We start from the raw sequence: 21,876 nt of genomic DNA, 5'->3' as shown, positions 1-21,876 counted from the left end.
ATTCTTTCAGGAGGAAAGCCCTGTGCACATTGTGGGATATGTAACTGCTCTGGTTTATTTTGAAGTGGGATAAGTGTTGAAGAAAGTTCATATGGTTTGCTTTAAGGATTTGATTGATGTTATTCGCTTTTAAAGATATGGAATTAACTGTTTTGAATTGGCTTTGTTTTTTGGGTTTATTAAGATTGGGATTATTAAAATTGTTGTATTATTAAGTATAATAGCAGACAACTTATGTGCTTTTTAATTTGATTCTTATTATAGTAGACTGAAATGTATAGAATAGTGGTAGGAAGGGAATAATTAAATATGTTTTATCTTTTGGAGGGGAGAAAGATGTTTAGGAAGCTTATATTAACTTTTTTCCCTTTATTTTAATATAAGGTGGAGGAGTAACTGTACTTAGTGATTTTTATTATCTGTTAAAGTGGAATGACTTATAGAAATAATGTGGTGTTTTGATTTAATATACAGTTGGGTAAGACATCGATTATGGAAATTTTTGTATATCCTTGCTGCTAAAAGTCAGAAACCACATCTTTTTGTAAATTTGAAAAAAAAATTATCTTGTGTTTCTGCACTTTTTTAGTTTTTTTCTTTCTTTGTATTTGGGGGGGGGGGTTGTAGTTTTTAGTCTTCTCTTGAAACCTAATAAAATTTACTATTAAAAAAAAAATGACACAATCAAGATCACATCCTGATTTTCACATGACAACGTCTTCCAAGAAGTTCCAGTAAGTTTATCTCATGCTAAATGGCCTCTAGCATTAGACAAAGTGAAGCCACTTCCTCAAATGTTTGATTATGAAGGGCAACAGCTCAGGCCATTCTCTTCCCGCTGCCCTCTCAACCCTCCATTCAGAGTGGCTGAGCTTTCTCAATACCTTTCTTTGAGGGCTTCTCAGAAAAAAGCTGTCATGCCCTCAGGGTCAGATTCAGCTGCAATGCAGGCTGCTTCAGGCGCTTACTTGGACCCTGTGGCAATTCCTCCAGGAACCTCTGCACCCCATCAAAGTGCATGACTTGCAAGCAAGCAGCAAGATGCTGAACTAACTAACAAAACTTGAAGAAAGATTGACAACCGCTGTACCCACTTTGGGGATTTATGCCTCTCAGAAACAGCCTTCAGTTGCTAGAAGCAACTTAGGCATCTGGCTTTGTGTACCTTGACTCTTGTTTGGAATCCAGTTATTTACAATCCTGGCTTGTTAACTGACTAAGACTTCGTCTTCCCCTCAGTGTGGCTTCATAACTGTTCAGCTTGACTTTGGACGGCTTGACCTGGGATTTTGTCTTCACCCAGCTAAATTCTTATCTGTGGTTCATTGCTGCTTTCCTGCTTTTGCCTTTTTGCTCTGCTGCTTTCTGCTGGAACTTGCATAAACAAATCTCCCTCCCTTAACACTGCATGTGCCTATGAACTGCATTTGGTTCCTGAAGAGGTGCTAAGAAAGCCAGGATGTGAAAACAGCAGTGTTACGGATAGACAGCATTAGAAGAGCAGCCGTCTCTGATGTGTTTTTCTGAAGATCAGCCCCATGTCCTAAAAAACCAGGGCCTTTATATTTTTCTGCAAAACCTCACATGGCTGTTTTCCTTCTGCAGCACCAGGAATGTGGCCAGCACAGCTCTTCAAAATGTATACTAATGCAGGGGGAAGAAAACAGATGAAAAAGGTGTTGGAAGATTGTGGCACAAACACTGTCCCTTATATAATACAAATATAAAAGTACAGTTAGTCCTCTTTCAGCAACCACTCATTCAGCTACTGTTTGAAGTTACGACGGCACTAAACAAAGGGACTTACAACCAGTTCTCATAGTTGCAGCTGTTGCAGCATCCCAGTGGTCACATGATCACAATTTGGGCACTTGGAAACTGGCTCGCAATTATGACAGTCACAGTGTCCCATGGTCATGTGATCACCATTTGCAACCTTCACTGTTGGCTGACCAAAGCAAAGTCAGTGGGGAAGCTGGCAGGAGATCACAAATGGCAATCACATGACTGCAGGACACTGCAACTACACAGGATTCACCTAACAACGGCAACTGGAACTGCCACAACTGCTGTCATGAGTCAGCATGGTCATGTAACATTGCACTTACTCAATTTTTTATAGTAATTTTATTAAAGAATACAATTTACAACAATAAAAACTAACACAAATTGAAAAAAGAATGAAAGGAAAACTAGAACGTGCAAAAAAGAGAAAAAAAGAGAAAATAAATAAAAAATTATTTAGTAAAGAAAAAGAAAGGAAATATATAAAGAATGTATTTATATAATTCTTTTCTCTTTTTTTTGTAATGTCACTCTTTATGACTGCATCACTTAGTGACTGAGTTGCCAGTCCCAATTACCATAGTTAAGCAAGTGCTCCCTGTACCCAGGCATGAAAGGGCAGAGTTTGTGTTATGACATCACAATGCATATTTCACCATTTGGGTATCATCATAGTTAGGAATAGATGCCTAGCCTTGCAGATATTACCCTGTCCAAAATCCTGTGTAAATATTATTCTTTGCAAACCAGAAAACTTCTTCAGAATTTTTCTTGCCAAGCATTTGTTTAAAAGCACTAAAAGCTAAGGCATTAATTACTGTTTCTTTTAATCTTTGGTGGAATTGTTATTAGAGAAACTAGGAAAGTGACCAGTGTGTGCAAAATTTCAAAAGAATTTACTGGTGTAGACTTTCATGCCCCACATCACTCAAATAGTCATCATCATTTAGTTTTAAAGGAATGATCTACTTCTGTGAACCTTCCACTGAATCACCTCATCAAAACAGATTCATATATCAAAGAGGGGACATGCTTCTGTGCATCAGATCAGGTACTGTGAAAACTTTCAAAGTACTTCACAGATTCAAAGGTGTTGAATGGCAGTGGCAGTTCTGGGGTTGCTATAGAATGCTGCAGGTTCACTTCTATATATGGGCAACACTAAGGGATGGCTGAGTTACATTGACATGAATAGCTGGCCAATAGACAGGCAGAATGTAACGAGTTTTTTAATCTCATTACATTTTGCCTGTCAGAGATCTCTGGGGATAGATTATTATTTCATTGTTTCTGCTTGCCTTGTCTTTTCTCACTCGCTGTGCAGAATTTACTTGCTCTGAAGCTTATTCCACTTGGGAAAAGATTTGGGAAAACTTTCTGTTGACCATTAACTATCTGCTTGTGTCTTGAGTGGGTAAGTCTTAAATGAAGGCCTTAATAGAGTACATGGGGTTACATTATTGGGTATCCAGTACAGCCTATTCTTTGAATAACATAGTGCATTCTATATAGAAATGCACATGTAAGCTTCAATGATTTAATTGAATTGCTAAACTAATTATAGCCTATGTTAATATGCAGTAGAAGCATTTGTACTGTAGGTTAAGACCAAAGTTACTCAACTTGTCATTCAAGCTACAATTTCAGCACCATTTCTGCCAATTTCTCTCTCTCTGCCTAGAGTGCCATGATATTCAGTCGGATGATTGCAGATACATCCAACTGAAGCCAGATTTGTTGGCTGTAATCATCCAACAAACAAGGGAGTGTATCACTTCCTGATCTTCCTGTCAGGCTGCCTGCCTCTGCTTACTCAAGCCTGCTGCCTGCCAAAGCCTGCTTCTCATTAGCACAACCTTTCAACTGCCTACTGGCAGCACCATTTCAGCTTCTGCCAGCCTGCCTGCCCGTTTTTTATGTGCCTACAGTATCACAATGATTATTTTGGGCTGTGGGCTGTAATGATCCAATAAATAAGTCCATGTGTTCCCTCCTAATCTCACTATGCCTGGCTATCTCATATAGAACAACTATATGATGAGCACTGTTTTGTTTTATTTAGATAAAGCATATAGCTGTCCTTTTTAGCTCAGATCACACATGCTGCATTTTTTAGTGTATTCATCTTCCCAACTTCTTTAAACATGAAATGAAGAATACCATAATGCTGAACTTTGGCAAACATTTTTCTTTTTTATATATAAACTTTATTGAAATTCTACATATAAAATAAACATTAAAACACAATACATAAACACATATAGAAACATAAACCTGGAAATACAAAACTAAACATCTAACTTAAAAAACATATAGACCACTTCCGCCCTTCACTTTCCTCACAGATCCATTAACCACTTATTCTTTTATACCGTTGTAATCATGATTTAAATTTTCCATTATCTCCCCTTATTTAATCTATAAAACCCTTTATCATCAAGCTATTTTTCTCTACTTTTATAACAGAATCCATAAATGGATTCCAGTCTTTAATAAAAGCCTCTATAGATTTCCCTCTCATCAGACAGGTCAGTGTTGCCATCTCCACCAAGTCTGTAACTTTAAATAGCCAATCTTCAACTTCTGGAGCTTCTTTATTTTTCCATTTCTGTGCATATAATAATCTTGCTGTGGTGATCATGTACAACAATAAGACGCTGTGCTTTTTACTCAGTTCTTTGTTGGAAGGAAATCTAACCAAGTGTTCACACTGAGCCGGGAATGAAGAAATATAGGTGATTGCTGGAACAGAGGTGAATGTTTATTTCCCGAGAGCATATTCAGAGTATGCTGGTTGGAAGGTGGCCACACTTGTATTTTCCCCACAAGTCCTTTATATAGGAGAGCTTGGCTGTTGCTATGCAAAGGTGTTACCGCCCCTTAGGAACTTGAGAAGAGTGTAGTTTACTGGATTTCAGAGAAGAGGTGCTCTGTGGTCAGGACCCCAGCTGTTTGTGTTTCCTTTTCCTGGTCATCTGGGTTTCTTGTGGGGCTGTGGCTTTGTCTACTAGCTTGGAATGTTCACCTTGGAAGGAATCTTTTGTGACTGGATTATGGAGATTGGTTTGGCCAGGGAAGAAGGTCTACCTGAATGGGCTCTGCTAAGAAGGGGCAGCCTTTTGTCTTACAAGGTCTCTGATTAAATCTGAAGGGAATCTTTTGTCTAAACAGGCTTCCTGCCCCATTTTAATCTCTTGCATCCTCTTTGTATGAACCCTTTATATTTTGTCACTTTTAACCTTTTACCTTGCTCAAGGAGGGGAAGCAGTGGCAGGGGGAAGACAACATGGTGGCAGGGATTGGGATATTTGTGATGGAAAATATTACAGGAAAAGCTTAGCTCAGTGGTATACCATATACTTCGTGTTCAAAGTCTCCCTAGGATCTCAGAGTCCTAAGATGAATTCTGGAGACTGGCCATCAGTGTAGACTACGCTAAATTAAGATTGACCAGTGATCTGACTTGCCACAATGTAGCTTCTAGTGAATGCTTTTCCTTGCCTTTTTCTTGAAAATACTCACCCTCGATCCCCTTTTTCACAAACACTAATTTCCTTTTTGGACATTTACAATTACATATATGAAAAGGGACAGCATCCATTCAGGAACAAAACAAAACAAAACAAAACAGACAGAACTACACAGATGTTGAACTTTATGAGTTTTATCTTTCATAATGATGGCATGGACCATTAGTTATCAACCAAATTAATGATTATTGAAATTGAGTTTGACACATGTAAGAATTTCCAGAAGAACTTGCATAAGTGAACAAAACTCCTGTGATTAGATATATACATGGAACCTTGTGGGGAAAAAAAATGGGGACTGCTTTTGCCCCAAGGTTGCTTGCAGTTAGCCCTGCCTTATCAGGGTATGGAGGCATGCATTATTGTGGTAATGTTAATCTTTGATTATTTATCTTTACTGCAGAAGTGTTCAACTGACCTACAAACATTTTTAGAAGTCCCATGGTCAGAAAGGACATAGATTTTGCCTCACACCATGGGTGATAAGGTACAACATTTTCCCCTTCCACGGATGGTGAAGGAGTTGCAGCAATTTTGTAGAGTGTTGGGATCCTCCCACACTTAGCATAAACACTTTGTTCCGATAGAAGATCTGACATAGATTGAACTTCCATACAAATATATTTTGTATTTAGTATTAATATATTAGAAACATTTGCACTTTTATTATGGCTCTGAAACTATGTTTTATTTCCTTGAAGAATTTTGTTGGCTTTCTTACTCTTCCTTTCTAACAGGCCTTCACAGATAGCTGTGCCCATAGAAACAAAGTAAGGTGCACATTCCAAGGTTAGCTTCTCCAGAGGAAAGGTATTGTTTTCATTGCTTTTGCTATTGGGTGAAGAATAAAGAACTTAATGTCATGCAACTGCGTGTTTATTTGATCCTGGCTCAGAAGTGAACCTGATAAGGAAATAATAATAAAAAAAATTCTAACAGCTCCTTATACAAACTCGTAAATAAAGGAGTGGATAAGTGATTCCAAAGAAGAAAAAATAATGAAGTTGAGGTCAGTGCAAACCTCTACCTTGGTAAAATTGCCTTTATTTGTGCATAGGCAAACCAAGTCAGATTTAAACCTTCTGCACTTAACTGTGCTCTAGTCTTAAGTATAGGGTTGCTACATCAGCAAATCCTCATAATTTAACCATTTTTCTTGCCCTGCTGTCTCTCTCCTATGGAAAGCTTGTTGAGTTGAGGTGTGTAATGACAATCCTGGGTTCAACCTCTTCCTTTATTTATTCCAAGTTTTTAATGGAGCACAAGAAAACATTTTTATAATTGTGGGGTATCTCTGAACGGAAACACAAAATGTGAAGGTTATAATATTCATTTTTTTTTCCTTTCTGGCAAACTTTAGCACAATTGTGAAACTTTTTTTTATTTGTGATCCTTCTGGTACGTCTACTGCAGTAAGCACACCCCTTGCTGACTTGGCAACAGGGCTCTTTGGCTTCTGGAGACAGCCTGTCCTATGCAAGAGAAGTGGCCCAAAAAAGAAAGTGAGGATAAATGGTTTGAAAAGACAGATGTTTCCCAGACTCCATTCTTCCTTCAGGAAATGTGTGATATCTTTGCCCAGATGTTTTTTCCCTCCTAAGCCAAAGCACTGTTGCCAAAATAAGCAAATGTACAAAAACACTTCTCTCTCCTTCCAAGAAAGAAACAAGGAAGTATCTGATATCCACTCACAGTCCTGCCCCCCCCCCCTCTTTCCAGTTGAACAGAGAAGCAAAGAAGCCACTCAGGAGCCACGAAAGCCAATCTGGGTGATTATTAGTGAAGAAGGAATCTGAAAAAAGGGGAGGAGGATTGTCCCAACAATCAGCTTTTGGAAATAAAACAAGCAGATATGTCTTATTAACCCAGTCAATGCCCAAACCCTATTTTCTTTGCTTTCTAACAGAATTTGAGCCTTTCTTCAGAAATACACTCGCTTGAAAAAGCAGTGTGAATTCTAGGTAATTCTGTGTTCTCAGTTTCTATACATTATAGGTCTCATTTTGCCTGAGAAGCACTCAAGGGTGATCTCTCCTTTAACAAGGTTATATAGCATTCCTATGCACATTAACAGAGGGGAAAATCCCACTGAGTTCAAGGGAAGATTTAGGTTTACGTTTTTGGCTGGGCATTTTGCTTCAAAACTGAATTGGAAGCATTGGGCCTGTTTGAAGGAATTCTTACCAGGGTTCGTCCCAAGCCGGGAATGAAAAGACATAGGCAGTTGCTGGAACAGAGGTGAACACTTTATTTCCCAAGAGCATGTACAGAGTATATGCTGGTTGGAAGGTGGCCACACGGATATTTCCCCACCAGCCCTTTATATAGAGATGTAGACCTTTGACGTTTTATAGAGATGTAGACCTTTGATGTTTATGGTAGGTGAGGGACAGTGCTTGCTTTTGCTAGATTTCGCACTTTGACGCTTTAGGCATTCTTGTGGTTGCGCCCCCTGCTGCTTCGTGGCTTCAAGAGAGAATGGGGGGTTTACAGCTTAAAACCTTCTAACAGGCCCTGTATATGGTTAACAGGCATAAACCTCATCTGAACCTTTTACAGAGTTATTTCAGGTCAAGTTTTTAAATGATGCCAATTCTGTGTTAGCTTGTCATTAGAAATGCAATGTTTGGAATTAATGTCAGGCTAACCTTTCTTAGGTGAATGTTTATGAGTTTTTCATAGGTAAGCTACTTACTTAGACAAAAGTCTCATAAAGTTCACTCACTTAGGATTATATCCAGATGATAAAAAGAGTTGGAAGATAAAAAGTGATATAATTAGAACAAATATATTTTCTTCTATGTTTATTGTTCTTGTTAAATTAGGCCATCCCGAAAGCCTAAAATAGAAATCAAGAAAAATCAAGGAAAGCTATATAGGAAAAGTTTGCTCCAATAAATTCCAAACAAACAAACAAATGAGTATTTAAATAAAAGTTGATTATTGGTGTTGATTATCACCTTTAAACCCCTACATGGCATGGGTCCAGGCTACCTGAGGGACCACCTCTTCCCTGTTACATCAACCCATCCCACCTGATCATGCAGAGAGGGCATGTTGCAGACCCGCTCTGTAAGAGAATTCCATCTGGCAGGGTCCAGGAGGCAGGCCTTCTCTGCAGTAGCTCCCGCCCTCTGGAATATCTTAACCCCTGGAGGTGAGGCTAGCCCCATCACTCCTGGCCTTCCGGAGGAATCTGAAGACCTGGCTCTGCCATCTGGCTTGGGGCGGGGAGGGAAGTCATCATGTTTGGGGATGGCTAGTGCCCCAGAGCACTCGTCGCATACAAGGAGTGAGTTATCATCTGCCATTTGGACTCTATTTTTATCTGTAATTTATTGTTTATCTGTTTATATATCTATTTAGATATTGTATTTTTATATGTTGTATTGTATATTTATTGTTTATTGATTATTTTGTTGTAAACCGCCCAGAGTCCCTCTGGTGGGAGGAAATGGGTGGTGACAAATTTGATAAATAAATAAATATTTCAACATTTCTTAACCAGAGATTTTTTGGGGTGGGGGGTGCCTTCCATTCAGTGTTGACTCCTGATAACTGCCTGAACAAGTCCCTGCAGTTTTCTTGGCAAGATTTCAGAAGTGGTTTGCCATTGCCTGCATCCTAGGGCTGAGAGAAAGTGACTGGTCCAAGGTCTCCCAGATGGCTTTGTGCCTAAGGCAGGACTAGAACTCACGGTCTCCCAGTTTCTAGCCTAGAGTCTTAACCACTGCACCAAACTGGCACTCAACCAGAGAGTAACTGTATCAAACTCTACTTAGGAGTAAAAGAATAAACCAAAATTTTTTTGGCAGACCCAGATAACTGAATACATCAGCAAGTGACCTTGTTTTTCCTGCCAACAAACTATCAGAAAAGCAAAGGTAAACATTTACCTTTTAAACTTCCTGCCAATGAATGAACCATGCTGTTTCTCAGTTTTTACTAGCAGTATTGCATTAAACCCATTGCATCTTAACAACCTATGAAGTCATCCAAGGGTGGGGAAATGGGCAAAACAATCTCAAAATAGAAGAGAAAGAAGATCTGAAATCTCTTCCAACTCTGCTTCAGGTGTGTGCCTAGTGATGCTGCTTAACAGGTTCATTGGAGGAAACTCCAGGTAAGAGAAGACTTAAGCTTTGCTTCTAATACTCATTTTGAAGATGACCTTTCCTTTTTACCACAGGACCTACTGTTTGGTGTAATGGTTAGATTATTTACTTGTTGTTTCTAGCTGTTTTTGTAACTATGTCTCTGAGTATTTTTTTTTATAAGGGTGGCTATGAGTCTAGCCACAGTGTGCAAGAACAGCAGGCTGCTGTGACAATTATCTTTTTAAGGCTTTTTATACTATTAACCTGGCCATAATCCAGCTCAACTGACCTCACATCTTCGTAGCATGAATGGGTTAAGCTCTAGTTTACTCATCTGAGAAGAGTGGGCAGTTTTTCAGCAAGCTGAGGAGATCGCAGGGGTGTAACTTGTTAAAACTTCTGTGGCATTTCTATGAACAGCAAAAAGATCTGGTTGCTTGAGGCAGTATTTGGATGGGTGCTGCTTTGGTAAATGCTAAACGATTTATGAGCTGGGGATGGGAGGTGAGGTTGAAAAGCTGAATCCATATCACAGTCATTTTTATGCACGGAGTGATGGTTTCTGTGATAGTTCATTAATTCCCAACTTGGTTGAAAAAGTTCTAAACAAGAAGATAAGGTTGTTCTTCTAAGCCTGGGATTGCAAACTACACTTAAACAAGTTTAAAGACTTGGTGGTTGCATTCACATATTATGCTAATCTTACCTTACTTTGGTGAGTTTTGTGTTGTGAGATTGAACAGACAGTGAAATCTCAGTGCAAAGAACTTGGCCTGCCACAGACCAAATTCCGGTGCAGTTTACTTTATTTGCATAGCGATGCTGTTATGCAAAATGACTGAGTGAGGAAAATCTGTAATCCTAAAACTGCTGCCAGTTTTCTGAAAATAAGACCTGAAACCCAATTTTCTTTGGAGTGGGCGGGGAGGAACACAGCAGTGCTCTCGATAAAAATACATTTGTTACAAAGACTTATTTATTAGGTATGAAATATAAGATGTTTTATTTTGGAAATATTTTAAGTTGTGAAATAGACTAGATACTCAGCTTAGAAGGAAGGGAGATGGGGTAAGCTTGTGGCCTCAACATTACCTGTCAGGAGTCTAAGTATTTGCTGCTGCTTCCTCTTTTTCCTTCTCCTGCTCCTCTTTCTCCTTCCCCTTCTGCTTCTTCATATTTTTTTTCTTGTTTATTCTCAGACCCATTCTTTTTTTCATTCTTTTTTCTCTTTTGCATGAATATGAATTCTTCTATAGTCAAAGTTTATAGTTTTATTACTACCTTTAATGATAATTTTATTCTATTTAGACATTATACTTTAAACTGACAGTTTTATTTTGATAAATAAGAACAGTCCCTTTTTGTCACCTTGATATTACTGTTTCTAATACAATTAGAATATAAAATTATATGTCTTTATTCATTTGTTTCATTCATTCATTCGTTCATTTATTCTTTACAATGATGTCACTGCATTTTGGAATGTCAAGAATCTGAGAGATATACCTAAGAAGTTTTTTAAAAAAAACCAACTTGGAAAAGTTGAAGCTTGGAGTAGGGTGTTTAAAAAGCAACAGCAAGAAACTCAGGTTTTTCCCAAGGAAAACCATTTACTTATACTTACAAGGAACTGGGTAAATCAGATTCATATCAGTAGAAATTAAAAAGGAGTAGCTCTATTAAGTAAAGGACTAAAGTAAAGCTTCCAAGAAAAAATTGACGACAGAATTGGAGTGATATCTGTATTGAGGAATTTAATTTTGCTAATCTATGGAAACAACAAAATTTAATTGAATATATTATTTAAAAAGATCTTTATGGAACATATTCTTATCAGAATTTTTAAAAATAAATCCATAGTAAATTTGGCTGAAAATTGATAAATAGTCTCTATTAGAATAACTGAACTTGCTATGGTATTACTATTATTTATTTATTGTTTTTTAAAATTTGTATGCTGCCCAACTCCCAACAACTCTGGCCAGTTCACAAATAAAAACATTAAAAACAAGGGGGGGAAAGCAATAATGGACAAAAATAAAGACTAGAAGATGGCAAGGATGACATAAAAAATAGACAGGAATGAAAAAACAAACCCACACAATCCAAAGGGGTCGGGAGGCTTCAGTGACTGTCACCAAAGGTCTGGTAAAGAGCCAGGTCTTCAGGGCCCTTTGAAACACCAGCAGGGTGGGGGCCATCCAGATCTCAGGGGGAGCCTCATTCCGGAGGACAGGCATTTCTATACAGAAAGTATGCTTATGGGGTCCTGATAGATGGCATTGTTTAATCAAAAAAACCCCAGAGCACACCAACCCTGCCAGTTCAGATTGGCCAGGTAGATACTATGGGAGACAGGCAGCCCCTCAAGTAATTAGGCCTTATGCCATATAGGGCTTTATAGGTAATGACCAGCACCTTGAATTACACACAGAAGCAAACAGGCAACCATAAGCAAAGCTGTTACATGGGTATACAGGCAGTCCTCACTTACTGACTACAATTGGGACAGGCAACTCTGTCACTAAGCGACAGTGAAATGTCACATGACCACACTGGACTTATGATGTCAGTTCTGCTGCAGTCATTAAGTGAATCACTGCAGTCATTAAGTATAACATCACGTGGCTATGACTTGTGACTTCCTGCTGGCTTCCCCATTGACTTGCTTGTTGGAAGCTGGCTGTGAAGGTCACAAATGGCAATCATGTGACCATGGGATGTTGCAAATGCCTGCCAGTTGCGAAGTGCCTGAATTGCAATCACATGATTACAGGGACACTGCAATGGCTGCAAGTTCAAGGACTGGTTGTAAACCTACTTTCTCAGCACCCTCGTAACTTTGATTGGTTGCTGAATGAGGCAGTCGGCAAGTGAGGACTACCTGTACTAATGCATGCCCATCACTGCCCATGCCACTGCATTCTGGACCAGTTGAAGCTTCTAGATGGTCTTCAAGAATAGCCCCATGTAGAACGTGTTGAGCTAGTCAAGCTGTGAGCTAACCAGGGTGTGAGCGACTGCCTGAAGGGCCCCACAATCAAGGAAAGTGTGCAACTGGCACACCAATGGAGTTGTGCAAAGGCCTTCCTGGCCACCACTGCCACCTGCTTACTGAGCAGTTGCTGTGAGTCCAGGAAGTCCCCAAGATTGTGCACCACTCTGGGGAGCCACTCCATTCAAGATCAGAGATGGCATATCACCAGCTCTGTACAGCTGAAACACCCTCAGACATTCAGTTTTGGTAGGATTGAGTTGGAGATGATTTTTCCCAGTCCAAACCTGCACAGCCTCCATACTTGTATGGAGGAGACAGAGAGCAGACCCCTGCAGCACCCCACAAAGGAGGGACCTAGGGAACAATCCCTCGACCCCCTCCAACCAATAGTGACCGGAACCAGTCCCGGAGAAAGGAAAACAGTAAAATAGTGCCCCCAATCGCAGCCTACAGAGCCAGTTCAGAAGGAAATGGGGGAGAACCTCAACAGCCTCATTTGGCTGGCCCAGGGTGGAAAAATATAATTAGGTAACATTATCATACTGATGATACCGAACCTCACACTGGCAGCTGACCTCATTGAGTAGTTTCATGTAGATGTTGAAAAGGAGGGGAGAGAGAACAGACCACAAAGGAGGGATCTAGGAAAGCAATCTCTCCCACCCTTGCCCCAGACAACAGTGACTGGAACCAGTCCCAGAGAAAGGAAAACAGTAAAACAGCACCCCCAATCCCAGCCTACAGAGCCAGCTCAGAAGGATACCATCACTGATGGTACTGAAAGCAACTGAGTTATCAAGAAGCACAAGGGCAGATGCACTACCTCTGCCACAAGTCATCTACAAGTGCAACCAAAGTGCTTGTAGGTTTACTGTCTTAGTGCTAAATCCCAGCCTGAAACCTGACTGAAACAGGTCTGCATAATCCATTTCCTCCTGGGTTTTCCTGCAGACTGACCATTTTCTCAATTTCTTTTTTCTTTTTTAAGTAAAATTTTGGATACAATAAAAGTGTTAAAGAAAGAAAGAAAAAGAAAAAATAAGGGCAGAATTCATAACTCTATATTTTTAATGTGACAGGAGAGAAAAATTAGTAAATACATGGGAAATAATTGACTGCCTTTTAATAATTTTAAATATGTTACAAATAAATTTAAATTAAATCACATTTAGTGTTATTGTGGTCCTGCCTATTTTTTGGAATGCAGTCCCTAGCATGTGTTCAAAGCCTTCTATCTGAAAAATAACAGACTTCCCAATATAACAATTTCAAGACTGCATTTGTAGTTTTTCTGATCGTACCTCACACTGGCAGCTGACCTCATTGAATAGTTTCATGTAGATGTTGAAAAGGAGGGGAGAGAGAACAGACCACAAAGGAGGGATCTAGGAAAGCAATCTCTCCCACCCTTGCCTGAAGGGCCCCACAATCAGTTTGCACAAGCAGAATGTGGATCCAGTAGCTTCTAGAACCAGATGTGATAACTCAGAATGGAATTTACGGCCACAGTAGAATTTAGGATGGCTTTTAAGAACCCTGTTCATTGAAAGCTCAGCTATACCTGAAAGATGGCACTTAAATTTCCATATCCATTTCAAATTTTCCACTGCCTAGTTGAAAAAGCATCTTGTTGGTGAAAATTACTACGTTTTTCCTGAATAAATATTGCCATGGTCCATTTTCTGATTAATAAAGGAGGCAGCCAAGAGTTGGGGAAGGAGGTGTAACATTTCAATAAAACTTTGGCATCAGAAGGTCTTCCACGCTGTCTGTGATTCTATTAAAGAAAACCTCCACCTGTTATGATAGTTGGACATTTACTTTTTGAAAATTCTAATTCACTGGTAATATTGCTTTTATTTTTACAGATGCTGTCCAACTGTTTTGCTTGTTTTCATCTTATTTTCCCAAATCTGGGTAACCAACATGTCAAAACTTAACATTTTGCTCATAATGGCAGATGATCTTGGAATTGCTGATTTGGGATGCTTTGGTAATGATACTCTCAGGTAAACATAACAATAAAAGTAAATTATCTTTGATTTTTTTACCATGTTTAAAAGAGATGTTTTAAAAAAGAATGTTCAGGAATAATGCACTAATTTATAATGGGGATAATAAAAAAGCTGAATTAAGTTATAATGAAAATATTATACAGTATATCAGTGCAGAATTTCAAGGAAGCCACAGAAAGGATACGTATACAGTTAGAACTGCAATATGTATCGTAGGTGCCTGGTACAGGTCCCAGTGACATCACATGCATCATGATCATTATACAAATATGTAGATGCCTATAACATGAACGTAAATTTCAATTTAGGAAAGCTATCTCTTGCATTCTTCAGCAAAGGATCGTTACCTTGTCGTGGTGCTGGAGCTTGAGCACCTCGATGATGCCATGAGCTAAACCGTGAAGGGCCACCCAAGACGGGAAGGTCATGACAGAGAGGTCAGACTAAATGCGATCCCTGGGGAAGGTAATGGCAACCCACCCCAGTATTCTTGCCAAGAAAACTAAATGGATCAGTAAAACCAGAGATATGTCGGTATACCATCGGAAGATGAGACCCCCAGGTCGGAAGATGGTCAAAATGCTACTGGGGAGGAACAGAGGATGAGTTCAACTAGCCCCAGGCGTGATGACGCAGTTAGCTCAAAGCCGAAAGGATGGCTAGCGGCCGACGGTGCTGGTGGTGAACGGCGAATCCGATGTTCTAAGGATCAACACGCCATTGGAACCTGGAATGTAAGATCTATGAGCCAGGGCAAATTGGATGTGGTTATTGGTGAGATGTCAAGATTAAAGATAGACATTTTGGGCATCAGCGAACTGAAATGGACTGGAATGGGCCACTTCACATCAAATGACCACCAGATCTACTACTGTGGACAAGAGGACCACAGAAGAAATGGAGTAGCCTTCATAATTAATAGTAAAGTGGCTAAAGCAGTGCTTGGATACAATCCAAAAAATGACAGAATGATCTCAATTCGAATTCAGGGCAAGCCATCTAACATCACAGTGATCCAAATATATGCCCCAACCACAGATGCTGAAGAAGCTGAAGTAGAGCAGTTCTATGAGGATCTGCAGCACCTACTGGACAACACGCCTAAAAGAGATGTTATTTTCATCACGGGAGACTGGAATGCTAAGGTGGGCAGTCAAATGACACCTGGAATTACAGGTAAGCATGGCCTGGGAGAACAAAATGAAGCAGGACATAGGCTGATAGAATTTTGCCAAGACAACTCACTCTGCATAACAAACACTCTCTTCCAACAACCTAAGAGACGGCTTTATACATGGACTTCACCAGATGGACAACACCGAAATCAGATTGACTACATCCTTTGCAGCCAAAGGTGGTGGTCATCTATACAGTCGGTAAAAACAAGACCTGGAGCTGACTGTAGTTCTGATCACGAACTTCTTCTTGCACAATTTAGGATCAGACTAAAGAGATTAGGGAAGACCCACAGATCAGCTAGATATGAGCTCACTAATATCCCTCAGGAATATGCAGTGGAGGTAAAGAATCGATTTAAGGGACTGGACTTAGTAGATAGGGTCCCGGAAGAACTCTGGACAGAAGTTCGCAACATTGTTCAAGAGGCAGCAACAAAATACATCCCAAAGAAAGAGAAAACCAAGAAGGCAAAGTGGCTGTCTGCTGAGACACTAGAAGTAGCCCAAGAAAGAAGGAAAGCAAAAGGCAACAGTGATAGGGGGAGATATGCCCAATTAAATGCAAAATTCCAGAGGTTAGCCAGAAGAGATAAGGAATTATTTTTAAACAAGCAATGTGCGGAAGTGGAAGAAGACAATAGAATAGGAAGGACAAGAGACCTCTTCCAGACAATTAGAAACATTGGAGGTAAATTCCAGGCAAAAATGGGTATGATCAAAAACAAAGATGGCAAGGACCTAACAGAAGAAGAAGAAGAGATCAAGAAAAGGTGGCAAGAATATACGGAAGATCTGTATAGGAAGGATAACAATATCGGGGATAGCTTTGACGGTGTGGTCAGTGAGCTAGAGCCAGACATCCTGAAGAGTGAGGTTGAATGGGCCTTAAGAAGCATTGCTAATAACAAGGCAGCAGGAGACGACGGCATCCCAGCTGAACTGTTCAAAATCTTGCAAGATGATGCTGTCAAGGTAATGCATGCTATATGCCAGCAAATTTGGAAAACACAGGAATGGCCATCAGATTGGAAAAAATCAACTTACATCCCCATGCCAAAAAAGGGAAACACTAAAGAATGTTCAAACTATCGAACAGTGGCACTCATTTCACATGCCAGTAAGGTAATGCTCAAGGTCCTGCAAGGTAGACTTCAGCAGTTCATGGAGCGAGAATTGCCAGATGTACAAGCTGGGTTTAGAAAAGGCAGAGGAACTAGGGACCAAATTGCCAATATCCGCTGGATAATGAAAAAAGCCAGGGAGTTTCAGAAAAACATCTATTTCTGTTTTATTGACTATTCTAAAGCCTTTGACTGTGTGGACCATAACAAATTGTGGCAAGTTCTTAGCAGTATGGGGATACCAAGTCATCTTGTCTGCCTCCTGAAGAATCTGTATAACGACCAGGTAGCAACAGTAAGAACAGACCACGGAACAACGGACTGGTTTAAGATTGGGAAAGGAGTACGGCAGGGCTGTATACTCTCACCCTACCTATTCAACTTGTACACAGAACACATCATGCGACATGCTGGGCTTGAGGAATCCAAGGCTGGAGTTAAAATCGCTGGAAGAAACATTAACAATCTCAGATATGCAGATGATACCACTTTGATGGCTGAAAGCGAAGAGGAACTGAGGAGCCTTATGATGAAGGTGAAAGAAGAAAGTGCAAAAGCTGGCTTGCAGCTAAACCTCAAAAAAACCAAGATTATGGCAACCAGCTTGATCGATAACTGGCAAATAGAGGGAGAAAATGTAGAAGCAGTGAAAGACTTTGTATTTCTAGGTGCGAAGATTACTGCAGATGCTGACTACAGTCAGGAAATCAGAAGACGCTTAATCCTTGGGAGAAGAGCAATGACAAATCTCGATAAAATAGTTAAGAGCAGAGACATCACACTGACAACAAAGGTCCGCATTGTTAAAGCAATGGTGTTCCCCGTAGTAACATATGGCTGCGAGAGCTGGACCATGAGGAAGGCTGAGAGAAGGAAGATAGATGCTTTTGAACTGTGGTGTTGGAGGAAAATTCTGAGAGTGCCTTGGACTGCCAGAAGATCAAACCAGTCCATCCTCCAGGAAATCAAGCCAGACTGCTCACTTGAGGGAATGATATTAAAGGCAAAACTGAAATACTTTGGCCACATAATGAGAAGACAGGACACCCTGGAGAAGATGCTGATGCTAGGAAGAGTGGAGGGCAAAAGGAAGAGGGGCCGACCAAGGGCAAGATGGATGGATGATATTCTAGAGGTGACGGACCCGTCCCTGGGGGAGCTGGGGTGTTGACGACCGACAGGAAGCTCTGGCGTGGGCTGGTCCATGAAGTCATGAAGAGTCGGAAGCGACTGAATGAATAAACAACAACAAAATCTCTTGCATTACAAATGCTTGTTCACTTAGAAAAATGGGTGAAAAAAACAGAAACAAAAGAAGTGCAACAGAAACCTTTAAAGAAAATCCAGAGGTCATTGTTGGAAGGTAGTCCAATTTTTACCCACGCAAGGCAAGAAGTTTCAAAAACGAACATGCAGAAAGAAATCATAGTAATTTGATTAAGATATCCAATCAGGTATTTCCAGCAGGCTTGAAAATGAGCATCAATATCAATAAGGTAACAGATTCCTTCCTGTAGTCCCATTCAGTTTTGCCACCTAGTGGCAACAGCAAGTGTTGACTACTATCTGACTTGCAAAGCTAAATCAGCCACACATCTTTGGGTTGGGAAAAAAAACAGAAATTATATTTCTGCCTAACCCCCATTCAGGTCTTTCTAAATGCTGTGTCTTCTTTGCGTACAGACTTAGCCACCCACTGATGTTAATCGAATTACCCCTCACACACTTACACATGGCGCCCAGATGCATGCAGGTGATTTATGAATGTACATGTTATGCATTTGCTTCCCATATGAGCCAATGCAGCCTCTGTCCTGCAGACACTCACATTCAATGAATTAGTGCAGGAGGCTGACACCACTGATAGGGGAGGGGAGGGGAGGGGAGGGGCTTATCAGGAATGCTTATGTGGTAAGTGCTCGGGACTAATAACAACTGAATAAGGGTGATAGGGTAGAGCTACTGTAATTCATCTTATTTTTACAAGTTAAAAGAAATAACAGCCTTCATAAAATCAGGAATTACTAGGGTTAGTTTTATATGAACACTTCCTTAATTTTATGTTAGTTTAATTGCATTTGACAAATTTGCACCTTCAGCAACGACTAACTGCAAAAGAAAGATCACTTTGAAAGCTACCACCCTGGAAATCTGGTTCGGGATAACCCTTTTCTTACTTTTTTTTTTAATGAAGAACCTAGACAATATTTTTACTAGCTTGCTGTTCTCTGTTGTCCTCCCACACTTTCTTCACAGTAATTCACTGGCCAGATAAAAAGGTATTTAACCCCTTTTGAAAACAATCAAGCTATCACAAAGGTTGAAGTAAAGAAGAAGTCACAGAATCAGATCTCTTATGGATTGGAAAGCTGCTACCATGGAACGAAGGATTGCAGAGTAACAAAACATGAGATTCACATTGAAGATCCAGAACAATGTGAATGGTACTGTTCTGGACTAAGAGCCAGGAAGGAAAGAGGCATCAGGAACACCTGCCAAAACACTTTTGCAGTAATAAATCAATAAATCTGCAATCTTCTCCATCAAAAACCACCAGATACTATGAATACCCATCAAATAAAAATTAAGGAGTCTTCAGCTGATCATCAGTTAAGGCTGTGGGAAGAACAAATTTGGCTAATTCAGGAGCTCTGGGAACATACAATGAAGAAACACAATAAAGGATATAAAAAATGATCAGGCTGAAACACACAATCAGTCTTACCCATATTTAACCTGAGGTGATGGGAAGACATCCAGGATGAAACCTTAGTAAGACAGTGTGTCAGGGTTGACCAAGCATTGTCATTAAGAGTGATGAAAGACCAATAAACTTAGTATCATCAGCATAATAATGATATTGAAAGTTCTGGTCATGAATCAGCACACCTAGGAAATGGGTATAAAAAAATAAACAAAGGACTTCCCAGGACTATTCATGAAGAAACTATAAGAGGGCATTCCAGGACTGTGATCTACCATGCAAAAGAGCAGGAAGACAGAATCTGAACCTGTCAAATTCACAGCTGATGATGTCCAGGGATTGTAAGCTGGTCAGAAATATTTGGGGGTCAAGTGTATTAAATGCTGCCATATAGTAAAGTCCAAGAGGACCAGCATGAGTAGGAGATGTTGGGACTTGGCCCCCAGTATTCAGAAATTGAGATTGTGCTTTAGGCCCTATTCTGAAAAGAAGTGCTAATATTTTGCTTTGTTAGAAGAATTCCTGAAGACAATTTTATTTGGGTATCATTTTCTTTCTCCATTTTAGGACACCAAATATTGATCAGCTAGCAAAAGAAGGAGTAAAACTTACTCAGCATATTAGTGCTGCATCTCTTTGTACTCCAAGCAGAACTGCTTTCCTGACTGGTAGATATCCCATCAGATCAGGTTGGTAGACTTTTGTGAAAATAGTAGACAAGACGTTTTCTTCGTTGTGGGTATGCTGTTTGTTATTTTTTTATTTATTTCTCAAATTTCTAACACCTCCCATCTCCCCCCAAAAGGGGGACTCTGGGCGGTTTACAATAAAATCCACAATTAAAACTAAGCCAAGTCCTACTGCCAGCTTTTGCTTATCAGCTCACTGGAACAAAAGGTTCGGGTGTCTTGACTGCCTCAGTGATCTGTGATGGAATAACTCAGCAGCATGGCATCCTGTAGCCTATCACATTCAGTATCACTAACACTACACTTGCCATTGATTTCCCAGATTAATTTCCCAGTGGATTCATTTTGCTTGGAGGTGTTGGAGGGTTTCTGAAGGCCAGATGATATATTCAGTTTGTGCCTATGGTCTTTGCTAGGGTTTACAAAACTATCTTCACAGGCTTGTCTAATGCTTAAAGTTTCTTGACAATAAATCCTTCACCCAACATGGAACGTAAGCATGGGATAGGACAAAGATGGCACTCATTTTTTCTCCTATTGATATTTTAGGCATGGCAGCCACAACTGAACGGCGTGTCAAGTCCGGGCCTGGTAGCACAGGAGGGCTGCCCAGAAATGAAACTACATTTGCTACATTATTACAGCAACAAGGCTACACTACTGGCATAATAGGTAATGTGTTTTTTTCCATATGTGTTGATAATGTCAGGTTTTGGGGGCTGACTACAATTCAGATTTTAATTCCTTTCCCCAAGTTTTCCAAGTGAAGGAATAACATTTCAGGATGCAACAAGTTACCCAGTTCTGTTTTTCCACAGAAGTTTAATAGCAACAAGTTATATTTCTTTGGACCATTACAGCTTTTACCCTTCCTATTTGAAAGTATAAAACACATCAGTATGTGTATTTGGTTATTAATTACATACCCTGGCCCTGAAAAGCTGACTTTAGATACTCTTCTGTATCCCTGGAATTTGATAGCAACTGGACAGTGCTATCTAGAAACTAGATTCAAATCTATCTATCTATCTGTCATGAGTGCCGTTGAGCTAAAGTCATCAGCGCAATGGCACACATGACAATGACAAGGAAATAGGTGAAGGGGTACAAGATAAGTAGCCATCAACCCACAACGACTAACGGCTAACAAACAATAGCTAAACGGATCACGGAGCCACCCAAGCCATCAGCGGCAATACAACGGGGATCGCCCAGCTGAAAGCAATCAGCAGAGGAATGGGAAACCTGATGATGGGCGATCCCGGAAACCCTCACCCACCGGCAGGGCAACGTATTGGACAAAGGGGAGTGACGTGACCGTGAGCGAGGGGGCGCTGACCGGCGCGGGGTATTTAAACCCCGCACCGGCGCGCTCCTGTCACTCTCAGCTTTTTTCTACCAACGCTGTACCTGCCCTGCAAATAAACCAGAGCCTGATCCGCAAACCAGTGTCTGAGTGTTATTCAGAGGTAGGCAGCGCATGACATAAAGCTGAGAGTCATAAACTCAGCCTCGCCGAGCCCCACCGGACGACAACGAGCCGCGGGAGGAGTAGACGGCGAGAAGACCAGCAAGATGAGGCCGGAACGGCGCGGGCAAGGAGGGCGAGCCGCGCGGCAAGAGACAGAGGAGGACCGACCAAGGCCAGAGGCGCCGCGGACTCCCGGAGCCATGGACGCCCACCCCACCTGACCCGAGCCTCAGCTCCAACCCCAAGGGGAGATAGCGACGGAGGCAACCCGACCGCGGGAGGGAGCAG

At 40.6% G+C, this 21,876-nt stretch overlaps 2 protein-coding genes across 2 annotated transcripts in view; both read left to right on the top strand.

Moving 5' to 3' along the window:
• The first annotated feature begins 2,831 nt into the window (after window positions 1-2,831).
• LOC134498783 (arylsulfatase H-like) overlaps window positions 2,832-21,876 on the top strand; it is a 76,599-nt gene continuing 57,554 nt past the window's right edge. Inside the window, exon 1 of the mRNA XM_063305060.1 lies at window positions 2,832-2,836. The gene's annotated coding sequence lies outside the window, so the exon portion shown is untranslated. The remainder of the gene's footprint in view (window positions 2,837-21,876) is intronic.
• Window positions 9,386-21,876, top strand: part of LOC134498785 (arylsulfatase H-like) — a 28,974-nt gene continuing 16,483 nt past the window's right edge. The window contains exons 1-4 of the mRNA XM_063305062.1: window positions 9,386-9,438; window positions 14,279-14,419; window positions 19,996-20,117; window positions 20,667-20,789. Coding sequence (XP_063161132.1) covers window positions 9,404-9,438; window positions 14,279-14,419; window positions 19,996-20,117; window positions 20,667-20,789 — 421 coding nt within the window. The 5' untranslated portion in view covers window positions 9,386-9,403. The remainder of the gene's footprint in view (window positions 9,439-14,278; window positions 14,420-19,995; window positions 20,118-20,666; window positions 20,790-21,876) is intronic.

Source organism: Candoia aspera, chromosome 5 (assembly GCF_035149785.1).
Source record: "Candoia aspera isolate rCanAsp1 chromosome 5, rCanAsp1.hap2, whole genome shotgun sequence".
Lineage (NCBI taxonomy): Eukaryota > Metazoa > Chordata > Lepidosauria > Squamata > Boidae > Candoia > Candoia aspera.
The sequence above is the reverse complement of the archived record's forward strand: the minus strand, read 5'-3'. Positions and strand labels throughout refer to the sequence as shown.